The sequence below is a fragment of the Petaurus breviceps genome, unplaced genomic scaffold (assembly GCF_028583685.1).
Source record: "Petaurus breviceps papuanus isolate PSGF00001 unplaced genomic scaffold, PetGlider_PUasm1.0 188, whole genome shotgun sequence".
Lineage (NCBI taxonomy): Eukaryota > Metazoa > Chordata > Mammalia > Diprotodontia > Petauridae > Petaurus > Petaurus breviceps.
Genome location: NW_027185804.1, coordinates 22331267 through 22347005, shown reverse-complemented (window position 1 = coordinate 22347005; position 15739 = coordinate 22331267). Strand labels below are relative to the sequence as shown.

General features: G+C 36.8%; 1 protein-coding gene across 1 annotated transcript in view; it reads left to right on the top strand.

Annotated features, from left to right (window-relative positions):
• CCDC73 (coiled-coil domain containing 73) overlaps positions 1-15739 on the top strand; it is a 143511-nt gene that overhangs the window by 65814 nt on the left and 61958 nt on the right. Inside the window, exons 6-8 of the mRNA XM_069091365.1 lie at positions 4627-4665; positions 9523-9658; positions 9920-9999. Of these exons, the coding sequence (XP_068947466.1) occupies positions 4627-4665; positions 9523-9658; positions 9920-9999 (255 nt within the window). The remainder of the gene's footprint in view (positions 1-4626; positions 4666-9522; positions 9659-9919; positions 10000-15739) is intronic.

Sequence of the window (15739 nt, the reverse complement as noted above, 5' to 3'; positions counted from 1 at the left end):
TATAAAATGAAAGAGGCCTGGTTAGATGACAGCTCCTGTAAAAAAGATGTGAAGGTTTTAGTGGACTCACAGCTTATTTCAAGTCTGTAGTGTGACATGGAAGCCAAAAACCTCTGATGAGAACTTAGAATGACTCCTCAAGAACAGGGATGTTAGTCCTATTTGCTGTACAACACTTACCAGACCCCTTCTGAAGGATCATGTTTAGTTCCAGGTGCCACATTTTAGTAAGGCATCAACCAATCAGGGTGCAATAAAAGAATGGTGACTAGTATTATGGGAGGATGGGAGACCATAGGATCCAAAGAGCAGTGGGAGGAACTGGAATGGAAGACTTATTGGAAACGGGCTGTTGGTCTTCAGGCATTTGAAGTGCTGACATAAGACTTGTTATATACAAGACAGAATGAAGAGCAATGTATGGAAAGTTTCACAGGGGAAGATATAGATTTGATCTAAAGAGAATGCTTCTAAGAATTAGAGCAATAGAACAGTGGTTGTCTTAGAAAGTAGTGGGTTCCTTGAATTGGAGCGTCCCAAGTGCTCTCTGACATGTTGCAGACTGGGTTTCTGTTCAGTTGCAGGTTACAGAAGGCATCAGAGGTCCTTTCCAACTCTGAGATCCTGCAATTCTGTGATTATATCTCTTCCATAAAATGAGCTATATCTCTAAAAGAGAAACAAAAGAAAATCAGTATTTGAGATTGAATTTTACAAATAAAGCAAAAATTGGCACCTGCTTAGTTTTCTTCTTATGATGGGGAGATGCTTATCACAGAATTGCAAAAACTGTATAGTTGAAAGAAACATTGTTATACCCAATACTCAAAAAATCTATGACTTCATACCTGTGGGAAATTGTAGCCCATCTATAACTTAGTAGAAAAGTCTTAGAGAGGTACCTGATGTTCAGAAGTTAAGGGCTCACAAGTACATAACTGGTAAGAAACTACCAGAAATAGGATATGAACTTAGCTCTTTCTGATCTCAAGGACAGAATTCAGTCCACTTAAGCCATACTGCCTTTCAAAATGTCAATACGCCTACAGAAATATTTCTATATATATTATGAAATAAATAATCTTTTTAAAAACCAAACTTGAATGAAGTATCCAAGTGTGCTTACAATCAGATATAAAGATGTGGATAAAAATAACGTTTGGGGGTGGAGCCAAGATGGTGGCATAGAAGCAAGAATACTCCGTATGCCCCCTCCATAACCACCTCAAAAACCTATTAAAAAATGACTCTAAACAAACTTTAGGGCTACAGAATCCACAAAGTGACAGAGAGAAACAAGCCTCCCGCTGAAGACAGCCTGGCAGGCTGGCAGAAAGGGTACATTGCAGCACACTGGGAGCAGAGCCCAGCCCTGAATGAGTCTGTGGTTTTAGCCTCAGGGTGGCAATGACCAGCCCAGGCTGGAGGGATCATCAGCAGCTGTGGCAGTTTCCAGAATTATCAACCCATAAATGTCAAAGACAAAGTAAGAGGTCAGTGGTCCAGCCTCTGCCCCCAAGGGAGGAGCAGCTGAGGTGCAGCAGCCTCTACTGCATGGCTGCTTCAGAGCTCCTGGCTTGCAGATTTCAGGGGGACCAAGCAACCAGTCTGAAGGGTAATAGCTCTTGCTTTAACCTGCTTGGATCTTGATTGCTGTCTAGGGTGGAGGTCCTGGGGTGCATGACCAGTGTGCCAGAGCCAGTGGAGGTTTCTGAGAGGGCATCCAACTAATAGCTCCGGCAGTTGCAAAAACCCCAGCAATTTGGGACAAAACTATCCTCTCTGGAAGCAGAGTTCTACTATGCCAAAAAGCTCAAAAGTCAAGTAATTGAGTGGCAACATGAGCAAGCAAAGGAAGCAAAGCAAGCACAGCAGTCTGACTTTGGACTCCTTTTTTGGGGACAAAAAGGATCAAAGCATGGAACAGGAGGAAGACAATGAAGTCAGAACTCCTGTACCAAAAGCTTCCAAGAAAAATATGAACTGGTTATAGGCCATACAGGAGCTTAAGAAGGATTTTGAAAACCAAATTAGAGAAGTGGAGGAAAAATTGGGAAGAGAAATGAGAATGATGCAAGAAAATCATGAAAAGAGGGTCAACAACCTGACTGAAGAAAATAACACCTTAAAAAATAAACTAACTTAAATGGAAAAAGAGGCTCAAAAAGCCGAGGAGAAGAATGCCTTAAAAATCCAAATTTTCCAGATGGAAAAAGAACCTCAAAAGCTCACTGAAGAGAATAATTCCTTCAGAATTAGACTGGAGCAAATGGAAACTAGTGACTTTATGAGAAATCAAGATACTATTAAACAGATCCAAACCAATGAAAAAAGTAGAAGGCAATGTGAAATATCTCACTGGAAAAACCACTGACCTGGAAAATAGATCCAGGAGAGATAATTTAAAAATTATTGGACTACCTGAAAGCCATGATCAAAAAAAGAACCTAGAAATCATCCTTCTAGAAATTCTCAAGGAAAATTGCCCTGATGTTTTAGACCCAGAGAGCAAAATAGAGGTTGAAAAAAATCTACCTATCACCTCTTGAAAAAGATCCCAAAAAGAAAACTCCTAGGAATATTATAGCCAGGTTCAGGAATTCCCAGATAAAGGAGAAAATATTACAAGCAGGCAAGAAGAAACAATTTGAATATTGTGGAAACACAATCAAGATAACCCAGAATCTGGCAGCTTCTACAGTGAGGGATCGAAGGGCTTGGAATATGATATTCTAGAGGTCAAAGGAGCTGAGATTAAAACCAAGAATCACCTACGCAGCAAAACTCAGTATCATCTTTTAGGGGAAAATATGGTCATTCAGTGGAATAGAGGACTTTCAAGCATTCTTGATGAAAAAAAACAGAGTTAAATAGAAAATTTGACATTGAGATACAAGAAGCAAGAGAAACATGAGAAGGTAAACAGGGAAAAGAAATCATAAGGAACTTATCAAAGTTGAACTATTTATATTCCTACATGGAAAAACAATAATTGTAACTTATGAAACTTTTCTCAGTATGAGAATAGTTGAAGGGAATATAAATGTATATATATATATGAATACATACACATATATGTCTATATAGGAGGGTATATGGCCATATAAATACATATGTGAGTGTGTGTATATATGTGTGCTGGTATACATAGACAGAGGGCACAGGACCCATTGAGTAGGAAGGGATGATACTTAAAAGGTGAATTTGAGAGGTGAGAGAGGAATATAATGAGAGGAGATGGGGAGAGACAGAATGGGGTAAATTATCTCATATAGAAGAGGCAAGGGAAAACTTACAATGGAGGGGAAGAACAGGAAGGCAAAAGGGAATGAGCCAACCTTACTCTCATTGAATTTGGCTTAAGGAGGGAATGACATACATACCAAATAGGGTATCTTGCCCTACAGGGGAAAAGGGGATAAGAGGGGGGATGATGGAAGGGAGGGCAGGTTGGGGGGAGGGAGTTTGGAAGCACACACTTTTGAAAAGGACAGGGTCAAAGTAGAGAATAGAATAAGTGGGGGTTGGGATAGGACAGAGGGAAATATAGTCAGCCTTTCACAATATATCCACTATGGAAATGTTTTGCATAGCTACACATGTACAACCTATATTGAATTGCTTATCTTCCCAGTAAGGGGGGGTGATGAGGGAAGTAGGGAAAGAATATGGAATTCAAAGTTTTAAAATCAAATGTTTAAAAATATATTATATTTTTTTACATGCAACTGGGAAATAAGATATACAGGCACTGGGGTATAGAGATCCATCTTGCCCTACTGGAAAATGAGGGAGCATGGGGGAGGATATAGGAGAGAGCAGATTGGGGGCAGGGGTATACAGTGGGATCGCTGTTTTGGGGTGGTAGGTAGGGGAAACACAGGGAGAAAATTTGTAACTCAAAATCTTATGGAAATGAATGATGTAAACTAAAAATAGACAAAATTTAAAAAATAACGTTTGGTCTTAACTTTCACTTTTTTGTGTTTTAGAGCTTTATTCTTTGCTCCTTTTTAGTGTGGTGTAGGATTTGTCATTAATTATTGTCAACTGAGAAGAAGGTGTCAAGTTAAACTTAAAATTTAGAAGGCGCTCTGGAAAGGTTGTACTGGTTTGGGAGGTAGAGTTTGATGAAATTTGATTATGAACTGTTATGCAAAATGTACATCGAAGAGAAAATGGTGGTGTCCAAAGAATAAGAATAAGAATTCACTTGGTAGATTTGCCCTGGAATCACATCTTACAGTAGTGAATTAGGGATCAGAGTGGTATGGTAGCCTTTTCAGTTTGTGCTGCCCTTCCATCCTTTTCTCTTTTCTCTCAATTACCTCTGCCTCTATAATTTGTTATTATTTTTTCTATTCCATTTAAACACTCTCTCACCACACATTCCCCATTCTCACAAATTGAAATAGATTATCAGCCATCTGGGTTGTGGTGGTGTGAAGAGAAATGTACTTCTCCAGAAGTGCAAAGAAACATCAGTCATTTTTATTTGAAGATTTACAATCAAAAAATAAATGTCATATGGAAAATGAGTGCCATAGTTTACAAAATGGAGTTTTATCATCAGGAGGAATTTGTAAAAAGTAACTGATATGAAAATGTTTTTCTTATTTTTTCAAGGTTTCAAAATATTCTTTACAGAAGAAAGTAAATGAAATGGTAAGGAAGTTACAGCATTGTTTATTATTTCTAATGGGGTAATAAGGGACTACTTAATATTCTTTTCTATTAATGTAAAATTGAGATAGACAAGATTGAGATCAATGAAGTAGTTGATACTTATAAATTAGTATAATTTTTAAGGTTGAGCTCATTTCAAATATTTTCAAAATTGTTTTATAAATTTATTGAGATTGCTGAACATTTATTTTGTTAAAAATAGATTTTTTGAATAGCTACGAAATTATTGATAGAAGTGGTAACATTAAAAAAACTGCTTCATTTAATGAGCTTATTATTGAGTATATATACAAACCTAGATTAAAAAAAAACATCACAGCCCTTGATTTTTAAGAAAAACCTTCATTTTGAAATAGTGCTTTAATTAGATAATATTTTAGCTTTATAGTACCTCAATGTGAAGCTGCATCTGAAAATAAAAATTAGGAAAAGATTCATTATTTATCAAGTGAGGGCTTACTCTGTGCCCACCATTATGCTGTGTATTTAAAAATTAATATTTTAGCATGAAAAAATAAGATTTTGTGGAGTATTCTTGTTTATTCTCCCCTTAGGATTACCTGTGGTAGTATGCCTTCTGAGAACTGTATTTTTTCCCTCTAGTACAGTACTCTGTTTCCATTTCCTTCTGCACAGGACTTCTTTGCAGAGTCTTATCTTTTCCTAGCCTGATTAGAGAATGGGAGGATAGCAAAATTTGTTATTGAGTTAAATTTAGGTTTGGTATAGGGAAGCGCTGGAAACAGGAGAGGATGATTTCTTAGGACATCAAATACAAAGCTGTACAAAGTAACTGTTGTGCCTCTTGGAAACCTATTTTTGCTGTATTAGGAAATAAAAGAGAGCTGTACAAAGATTGCTAAGCTTGATTGAATAAAAGCTGTGAAAATTCTGCTGCTGTTCAACTGGAAAGAATAAAGATAATATTGTCAGACTATTATAAACTGTGATTTTAATTAAGAAGCCGAAAAACTAGAGTCTGGTTTAGCTTTAAGTACCATGACATTTGTACTGAAAGTCATCTTCAACGCTACAGTGGTTTTACACAAAATATGGTGAAATTGAATAATATGTCCTTTGACCTGGGAGATAAGGCTACAAGTTAAAGATCAAAGGCAACATAAAATGTATTTTGTCTTATTTCACTTTTAAATTTTATTAAACAAATATGTATAATTTAAAGGATATTGCAATATTAAAAAATCTCCATAGGTTTGTGTCACTTCTAGGTTGCCTTTTGTTATGAATTACAAACTCAGAGAAGGAACTTATTGGAACAATAGTTATGCATAATTGCATCACAGTTTTTATCTAAATAGTAAATAGTAAAGCAAAATATAAATTGCTAAAAGCAAATGTTAAATGTATGTCATATTTTTATAGCCACTGAGAACATTTAAATTTCTTAGATAATTGTTTAAAAAGTTGGAAATCACTTTTTAAATTATTCTCATCTTCTGTAATTTTAATGATTTTTTAATCTTTTTTTGAGTGATTCTATGATTTCATATGTGTCAGGAGTTCTCTCTACCAATAGCACCTGTACTACAATTTATTGTCTTAGGGAATTGCCTGGGGCACTAAGAGGTTAAGTGACTTGCCCAGGGTCACACAGTCAAGTCTGTGTCAGAGGCAGGACTTCAGCCCTCTTTTATTGGTTTCTAATGGCAATCCCAAAATGCTCTACAAAATTCACTCCCATTGTTTGCTGCTGTGGCAAGCCCAGATGACCAAGCCATTAACTGGAAATAAGATGTTTACCCATGACCAGTAAATTAAATTTTCAGGGCACTAGTATATAAAATATATAATTTGGTGCTCCGAAAGAAGTAATTTTGAAAATAATCCCCTGGAGGTTTTCTCCCTGTTTTTATCTCCCATGGGTAAACATTTAACTTCTAGTGAATTTCTAAGTCTTCTGGAGGTACCATTTAATCAAGTTGTGAATAACTAAATAACCTAAAAGAGAATCCTGAAATTGTCCTAACAATAAACAACCATTAACCTAAACTGCTCCCCCCAATAAGAATAATTCCTTTTCCTCATGAAAAAAATTACAATCATTATTTAAAAAAAAACCAAGCTAGTGGTAACAAACTAATGTGACAAAAGAACCACTATTTATAATCTAAATATTGGCTTATTAAGGTTACCATAGGGGAAAATCTTAAATTTTGATTAGTGATTATTTTGGGAACTATAGTTCTTAATATAGTTTAATAAGGGAAATGAAAATTTATTAAATAGAAATTACAGGACCTGAAACCATGTTTTTCCCAGGATCATTCTAAAGAACTGGGAATGTTCAACCAATATAAAAATAATACTTAGGCACATGGGGGCATATTTGAAGGGTGGGCATTTAGAAGATTGATTAGACTTATTTTGTGTGGCCCCAGAAGGTGTAATCATATGAAAATTATTGATCAGCAAATTTTGGAGCACTGCCAACCTTGGAGACAGGAAGATCTGGGTTCAAATCCTGTCGCTGACACATACAGGGTATTTGACCATGTTACACTTAACTTCTCTGCTTCCCCAGGCATCTCTCTAAGGCTGTAATTTATAGGTGTTGTTATAGAGTAGAAGAGTTCCCTCCTCATTTTCTGTGATTACATGTCAGTTTATCTCTGAAGAAAATGAATGCTGTCTGGATTGAGAGGAAACAATAATTTTTCTTAAAATTAAATTTAATTAAATTTTAACATTGAAGCATTCAATAAAATGATCAGTGAAATAGCCACACACTTTTACATACTGTTTGTTAAACTAAAATATAGATATATAGCTTTCTTTGTTTTTATAAATAATAGTACCAACATGTTTACATAATGTTATGTGTTTATGTAACTTGAGGTTGTTATTACAGTTTAGAATTTGCTTGATATAATTATGACTCCAAAGGTTAAAGTCTCTTAAAAGAATAGATAAAAAATTGATTTTTAGAAAATCATGACAGTGAGGTTAACCAAAGAAATTTGTGTAGCAACTTGCAAAAGAGGAAATAAAAGTTTGTTTTATTTCTGAATTTTTATCTTGGCATCCAAAATTCAGTGGCAATAGAAATAATTCTGTTAAGAGAAATTTCTTTGACCTCTGAATATCCTTGAATCAGTTAAGAAGGTATGCAAGTTATATTTTATTTTAACCAGCAGATATACTCCCAAAGATTTGTAAATCTGATTTTTATAAATCTTTTTTGTAAAGTCCTACTCTGATAAGTCTTTCTTGTAGAGTTGACCCTGGGTTCTTAGAAGCAATGCTAGAGGACCCCTCTGTCACTGAGATTTCTTTATATTTTCTTCCTGACAGTCAGATTAATATAACAACCTGCATTTATGTAAAACCTTCATGTTAACAATGTGCTTTCCTCATAACAACTGTGTGAAGGTACTAAACAATTCTACTTAATATAGATGCTATAGATACCTCTATTTTCAGGTGCTCACAAGGCTAAATCAATCACTATCAAGTATTGGAGCCAGGACTTGAATCCAGGTCTCCTGCATCCACATTTAGCAGCTTTCTGTTATATCATGATGCCTCTCAATTCAATAAACATTTGTTGTGTACCATATTTATGATGTACTATGGGGAATACAACATGAATAAGACATGGTCTGTCTGCTATCAACTTACAGGCTAAGTAGGGAGATGTAAGACAAATAAGCAAGTAATCTTACAAAGTATAATATGGCAGATGTTATAAAAGGGTTACAAATTACTATAGGAGTTTAGAGGAAGAAAAAGTTGTGTAGTTGACAGGATCAAAAAAGGCTTCCTAAAAGAAAGGCATTTGAACTGGGCCTGAAGAATGGTAGGATTTTGACAGAGGGAGGATATTACATGTGGTAAGAAGACCATGAACGGAGGCAGTGAGAGGTAAAGTGAGGACATGTTCAGGTAATGGTGGCAAATCAGTCCAGTTTGCATGAAACGTAGGCATAAGGAGAAATAAGGAAAGGAAATGTAAACTGGGGTCAGAGCATGCAGGACTCTGAATGCCAGGCTAAGGAGAATGGACTTTAACTTTGTAGGCAGTAGGTAACCAGTTTAAATAAGGGAATAGCATAAACAAAACTGTGTTAAGAAGGTCCATCTGATAGTGATATATAGAGATGGTTTAGACTCAAGTGAGGATATCCTGGAGGTGGGGAGAGCAGAGGATGACAAGAGTCTAGGGGAGACATAATGAAACACAGTGAGGGGCGGAGCCTATGTTGTTTTCCACCAGCTACTCTCCTTGGTTGTAACTCCCCAACATCATGCCCCCCATCAGGTACCCTCTGGCAGCATTCTTGGTTGTCTTCCCCCTTTGAATTATATGCTCCCTGAGTACTGCAGCTGCCTTCTTTTCTTATTTGTATCCCCGGAACTTAGCATAGTGCCTGACACATAGTAGGTACTTGATAAATGTTTACTGTTTTATAGTATTTATCAAAATTGTTCAGGAATTTGATTGTTTTATAACATGAGTCTTTTTTTCTACTAGAAAGGAGAATTGAAGACATTTAGATGATTAAACAGAAAATTGCTTTATTTCTGTTCTTCATTTTTCTCTTGATCTTGAATAAAAAATTAGATGCCAGAGAGATATAGTCCCCATTGTGGATTTCTAATGAGAATAACAAAATTACTACAAAAAACAAGGTTATCTGGATTTAGAAATATATCATAAAACCAAACATTTCCATATATAATTTTGAGAGATCACTAATGTGTGTACTCTGGAATTATTTGTCCTAGTTGTTATGAAATTATTCATCTGCCTAATGTTATGTATTGAAACTGCATGTTAACATCATATTTAGAGTTTAACATTACTGTTCAAAATAGGAACAAAAGCTCCAGTTACACCTCTTGGCTAAAGAAGATCATCATAAGCAACTGAGTGAAATAGAGAAGTATTATGCTACAATCACGTGTCAATTTGGGATGGTAAAAGAAAGTCATGGAAAGTTAGAACAGAATGGTAGGCGTTATGCATTAAACATTTGATATATTTATTCAATGAAGAACATTTAAACTGCTTTAAAGATGATTAAAATGGATTTTACTGTAGTTTTCAATAAAAAGGCAGTTTGAATGCTTCTCAAATTCTCTCCAGTAAATAATCATGTTATCTTTGGTTTAATTTTTATTTTATCTGGGCAGGGGATTGCACAATAATAATGATATGGCATATTTAAAACATAGCAATATAATATTTCTCAATATTTTTATCTATTTGCAGTACATGAAGCAATCCAGTTAAATAAAAGACTGTCAGCAGCAAATAAAAAACTAGAATCTGAAGTATGTAGTTTAAAACAGGTATGAACCATAGAGTTTGGTAGTACTATATAAGATTATGTTCTAAGATTGAGAGCCAGGAGGCCTGGGTTTAAGCCTCACCCTTGTACACTGAGCAAGTGTTTTAATCTCTCATTTTCTTTTTTCTTTTCTTTTTTTTTTTTAAAGCATTTGGGGTTAAGCAACTTGCTCAAGGTTACACGGCCAGTTATTTTTTTTGTGTGTGTTAAGTATCTGAGCCCAGAACCGATCCCAGGTCTCCCGACTCTGGGGCCGGCGCTCTTACTCACTGCACCACCTGGCCACCCTTTTAATCTCTCATTTTCCCAGAGTGTCTGCTGCAGAACAGTCTGCATTGGTAGAGAGGTTCCTTTCTTGGACTTGTCTATGCCAATGAAATCACAAATCTGATCTCTCCAAAAGTTGCTTTAAGATTATTAGTCTTGTAGGATAATGACTGAAAGTTGTTATGTATTTGGTAGAAGGGCTGCAAAAAAAAGTGTTGGTATGGTAACACGAACTTTAAAGTTGTCTGATTTTTCCTAATTGAGCCACATTCTTTCATTCTTATTCTTTGTGACCAGTGGCATGAATTTTGATGATGGCTTAAAGAGCCAACAAGACCTTTGACATTTAGCATCTCTAACAAACTGAAACAAATTAGATATCCACAGATAAAATGACAGCTGTTGTCCAATTTCACTATAATTCTTAGAGCATTGATTATATTATGTTATGGTGAAATCATCAATGCAGTCCTAGTGGAAAAAAAAACCCCTGGGGTTGAGAGTCAGGAGTCCTGGATTTTGTTTTGACCTTACCTATATATCAAACTGGGAGTTTGACCATAAGGAAGTCTCAGTCCCTCAATGTTATCTGTTAAATGGGCATATAGTTTTGTTACCTACCTACCAATACATAAGGTCATTGTGAATATGAAATAATAATGTCAGTGTTTTCACTTTTAGTGAAAAGAAAGCAAGACTGGCATAGGGAACTCTAGTCTCGACTCTTGTCACTAAACAGTTTTGTGACTTTGGACCATTCCACACACTTTAGTCTCACTTTCCTCTATTTAAAGATGAGGGACTAGATTAGGGGACCTTTGGGAGTCTGTGAACTTGGATAAGAAAAAAATTACATCTTTATTTTCAGTAACTTCTAACAGACATTTAACATTTCCTTCAATTATGAATAAAAAGTAACAATCAAAGAAGGGCATCAAATTTCCACAGGGGTTGTCCATGACTTGAGAAAGGTTAGGAATCCTGGAACTAAATTATCTTTTGGGTCCTCTTTACTCTAACATTCTAAGATTCCAAGTAAAAACACTTTGAAAATTAAAATAAAACTCTATTCAAATGTAAAGTATCATTCTCTTTGTAAACCAGATAGCTCCTTGGTATAGGTAGATAGAGTGCCTGACTTGGAGTTAGTGTGAACTGAGTTCAAACTCTCCCTCTGATACTGGTTAGCTGAATGACCTTGGCCAAGTCACTTTAACTTCTTTCAGCCTTAGTTTCTTAAAATGAAAAATGACAGTAATAATGACCCCTACCTCTCCAGGTCGTTGTGAGGATCAAAGTAGATGTTTGTAAAGTTCTTTACCAACCTTAAAACTATGTAATGCTAACTCTTACTAGTATTAAAATACAGTCTTGCTAGACAGAGTGTGGAGGACCTCGAGTCCAGCTAGTACTCAAATGAGAATCTCTATTGTAACATTCAGAAAATCAAGAAGTAAATCAATAAGTATTTATTAAGCACTTAATATGTACTAGGTCCTTTACTAAGTGCTGAGGTTACAAAATGAAAAAGCAAGAACAGTCAAAACCCTAAAGAGCTTATATTCTAAGGGGGGAGACAGCATATATATACAAAGAAACCTACAATATTCTTATAAACATCCACAGTCTAGAAATAAACAATACTTGCTGGAAAGCCAGGAAGGTTTTTAATTACCTTTATTTTATATTTATTCTCTCCTGAATAAATGGGTAGCCTCTTCAAAAGACTACCGAGAATCAGACAAATGCTGATTCTTTTCAAATTTTCTGCCTTGTTCCTCCCTTCAGAGCTGGGATTGGTCCCAGCTCTTCTGGGTTACAATCTTTCTGACTTGTCCATTACATATATGTTCCCTCCTCCCACCAGTATGAGCCACATGCATCCCATGATTGAGTAATGAGGCTCTAATACTATGTGGGGTGTGTCAGTTACTATGCATGAGGCTAGTTAAGCATGCATGTTAATGAAAAGTTGGTGACTGGCCTTTGACCCTCAGCTGGTTTGAACTTAGCTCAGGTCACTTCCAAGGACAAACTTACAGATTTCTTCCAGCTATATGATTGAATAGAATGTTCTACCCCTCCTCCTCTCATCCTGATTTATACCTTCCTGCATGTCCTGTGCAACATCCATTGTTCCTATAGAATCTGTGGAAACCAAACTACTAGCATTTCTCACAATTTGTATAAAGACAAAGGAAGATAACCTTAGAAATGAAGACACTAGCAGCTAGGGGTTGAACTAAACCTTGAAGGAAGCAAGGGGAAAATGGTCATCCAGCTTTTGTATTAAAACCTCAGTCAGTAAATGTTTATTAAGCATCTCTTATGCACACTAGGCACTGTGTTAAGCAGTGAGGATACAAAAAAGCGCAGAAGATAGCTCCTGTCCTGAAGTTTACAGTCTAATGGGGGAGACAACAAGTAAATGGCGAAAATAGGAAACAACAGAGGGGGGCCACTAGAATTAAGAGGGACTGGGAAAGATTTCCTGTAGAAGGTAGGATTTTAGTTGGGACCTAAAGGAAACCAGGGAAACTAGTAGATGGAGATGATGAGAGAGCATTCCAGGCATGAGGGAAATCCAGTGAAAATGTGGAACCACCAGGAGACCAGTATTTCTAGATCGAAGTGGGTGAATTGGGGAATGAGATAGAAGAAGAATGGAAAGGTAGGAGGGTGCTAAGTTATGAAGGACTTTGAATTCCAAACAGAACCTCAAGTAACAGGAAACACATCACTTCCCCAGGCAGTCCATTCCACTTTTGAACACCTCTGTCAAGCATAGTTTGCCATTTTGCCACTTCTGTTCATTGCTTCTGGTCCTGCCTTCTGGGGCCAAAGAGAATAGTTTAATCTCTTTTCATATGAAAGACCTTTAGGTACTTGAATACAACTATAATGTATCCCCTAAACCTTGTATTTGTGTTCAGTAAAATCTTTTCCTTTTCTAGTTTTTTTTTTTTTTTGCTTTTTGGAGGGCAGGGCAATTGGGGTTAAGTGACTTGCCCAAGGTCACACGACTAGTAAGTAAGTGTGTGTCAATGTCTGAGGCGGAGTTTGAACCCAGGTCCTCCTGACTTAAGGGCTGGTGCTTTATTCACTGCACCACCTATCTGCTCCCCTTTTCTAGTTCTTTAATGTATAGTTGACTGAGAGTCTGGACGATTATGTTCTTGCTAGAATTCAGAAATAGAAGGCCGTTTAGTCTAATTCACAACTGAAAAAGAATCCCATTAGGTAGAATCTTTGCTGGAACCCACCATCTCCCTTCGTAGAATTGATCAACTTTGGCCTCTTCAGCTTCCGTGGTTGGAGCATAGACTTTTGTTATTCTGATGTTAAACAGTTTGCTTTGGATTCATTTTTGAGATTGCCTCAGTACTGCTTTTCTCCCCTTTCTATTGACTATGAGAGCTGCTCCATTTCTTTTAAGGGATTCTTGCCCACAGTAGTATATGTAATAATCACTTGAATTAAATTCACCCATTCCCATCTGTTTAAGTCCACTGGTTCCCAAGATGTTGGTGTTTAGTCTTTCCACCTCCTGTTTAACCACATCCAGCTTACCTTGATTCATAGACATTGCATTCCAGGTTCCTATACAATATTGATCTTTACAGCATTGGGCTTTCCTTTCATCACCACATGCATCTGTAGCTGAGTTTCCTTTTGGCTCTGGCCCAATCACTTAATCAGTACTGGTGCTACTTGTAGTTGTCATCTGCCCTTCCACAGTAGCATATTGGATTTTTTCTGACCTGAGGGCCTCATCTTCCAACGTTATCTCCTTTATCATTTTAGTGCTGTCCACGGGGTTTCTTGGCAAAGATCCTGGACTTATTTGCCGTGAATATCAGGCAAGTTTGGCCTTGGAGTAAAAAATGAAGCAGGGCAGAAACTGATAGAGCTGTTTCAAGATAACTCACAGGTCGTTAACAAACACTGTTTTCCAACAACCCAGAAGGTGACTCTACACATGGACACCACCAGATGGTCAAGATAGAAATTAGATTGGTCCTGTGCTTTGCAGCCAAAGATGGAGAAGCTCTCTACGGTCAGTTAAAACAAGATCTGGAGCTGACTGTGGCTCAGATCATGAGCTAATTAGTGAAAAATTCAGATTTAAATTGACAGAAGTAGGGAAAAGCATTAGACAATAAAGATGTGACTTAAATAACATCTCTTATGGATATGAAGTGGAGGTGATTAGATTTAAGGGATTAGAACTGGTAGATAGAGTGCCTGAAGAAGTATGGACAGAGGTTCACAATGTTGTACAGGAGGCAGCAACAAAAAACATTCCAAAGAAGAAGAAGAGCAAGAACAAAAATGTCTGTCTGATGAGGCTTTGCAAATAGCTGAGGAAAGAAGGAAAGAGAAAGGGAAAGATATGCATAATTCTGGAGAATAGCAAGGGGAGATAAGATTTTCTTAAATGAACAATGCAAAGAAATAGAACAAAATGATAGAATGAGAAAGACAAAAGAACTCTTCAAGAAAATTGGAGTTATCAAGGGGAAGTTTCATGCAAATTTGGCATGATAAAAGATAAAAATGGTAGGAATTTAATGGAAGCAGAAGAGATTAAGAGGAGATAGTAAGGATACACAAAAGAACTACATAAGAAAGATCTTAACATCACTTATAACCATGTTGGAGTGGTTATTGATCTAGAGCCGGACATCCTGGAGAATGAAGTCAGGTGGGCCTTGGGAGCATTGCTAACAATTAGGCTAGTGGAGGTGATGGAATTCCAGGTGAGCTCTTTAAAACCCTAAAAGATGATGCTGTAAAAGTGCTGTACTCATTATGCCAGCAAATTTGGGAAACACAACTATGGCCACTGGATTGGAAAAGATCAGTTTATGTCCCAACCCTAAATAAGGGCAATGCCAAGGGATGTTCAAATTATTGAACCAGTTGTACTCATTTCACATGCCAGTAAGATTATGCATAAGATTTTGCAAGCTAGGGTTCAGCAATATGTAAACTGAGAATTACCAGAAGAGCAGGCTGGTTTCCAAAGAGGCAGAAGATTATGGATTATGGAGAAAGCAAGGAAGTTCCAGAAAAACATATTTCTGCTTCATTGACTACATGAAAACCTTTGATTATGTGGATCACAACAAAATGTGGCAAGTCCTCAAAGAGATGGGACTAGCAGATCATCTTACTTGTCACCTGAGGAACCTGTATGCAGGCAAAGAAGCAAAAGTTAGAACTGAGCATGGAACAGCTGTTTGGTTTAAGATTGGGAAAGGAGTGGGGTGGCTAGGTGGCGCAGTGAGTAAGAGTGCTGGCCCCGGAGTCGGGAGGACCCGGGACCAGTTCTGGTCTCAGATACTTAACACCCACACAAAAAAGAACTGGCCGTGTAACCTTGGGCAAGTTACCCCCAATTGCTTTAAAAAAAAAAAAGATTGGGAATGGAGTACAATAAGACTATATTTTGTCACCTTATTTATTTAACT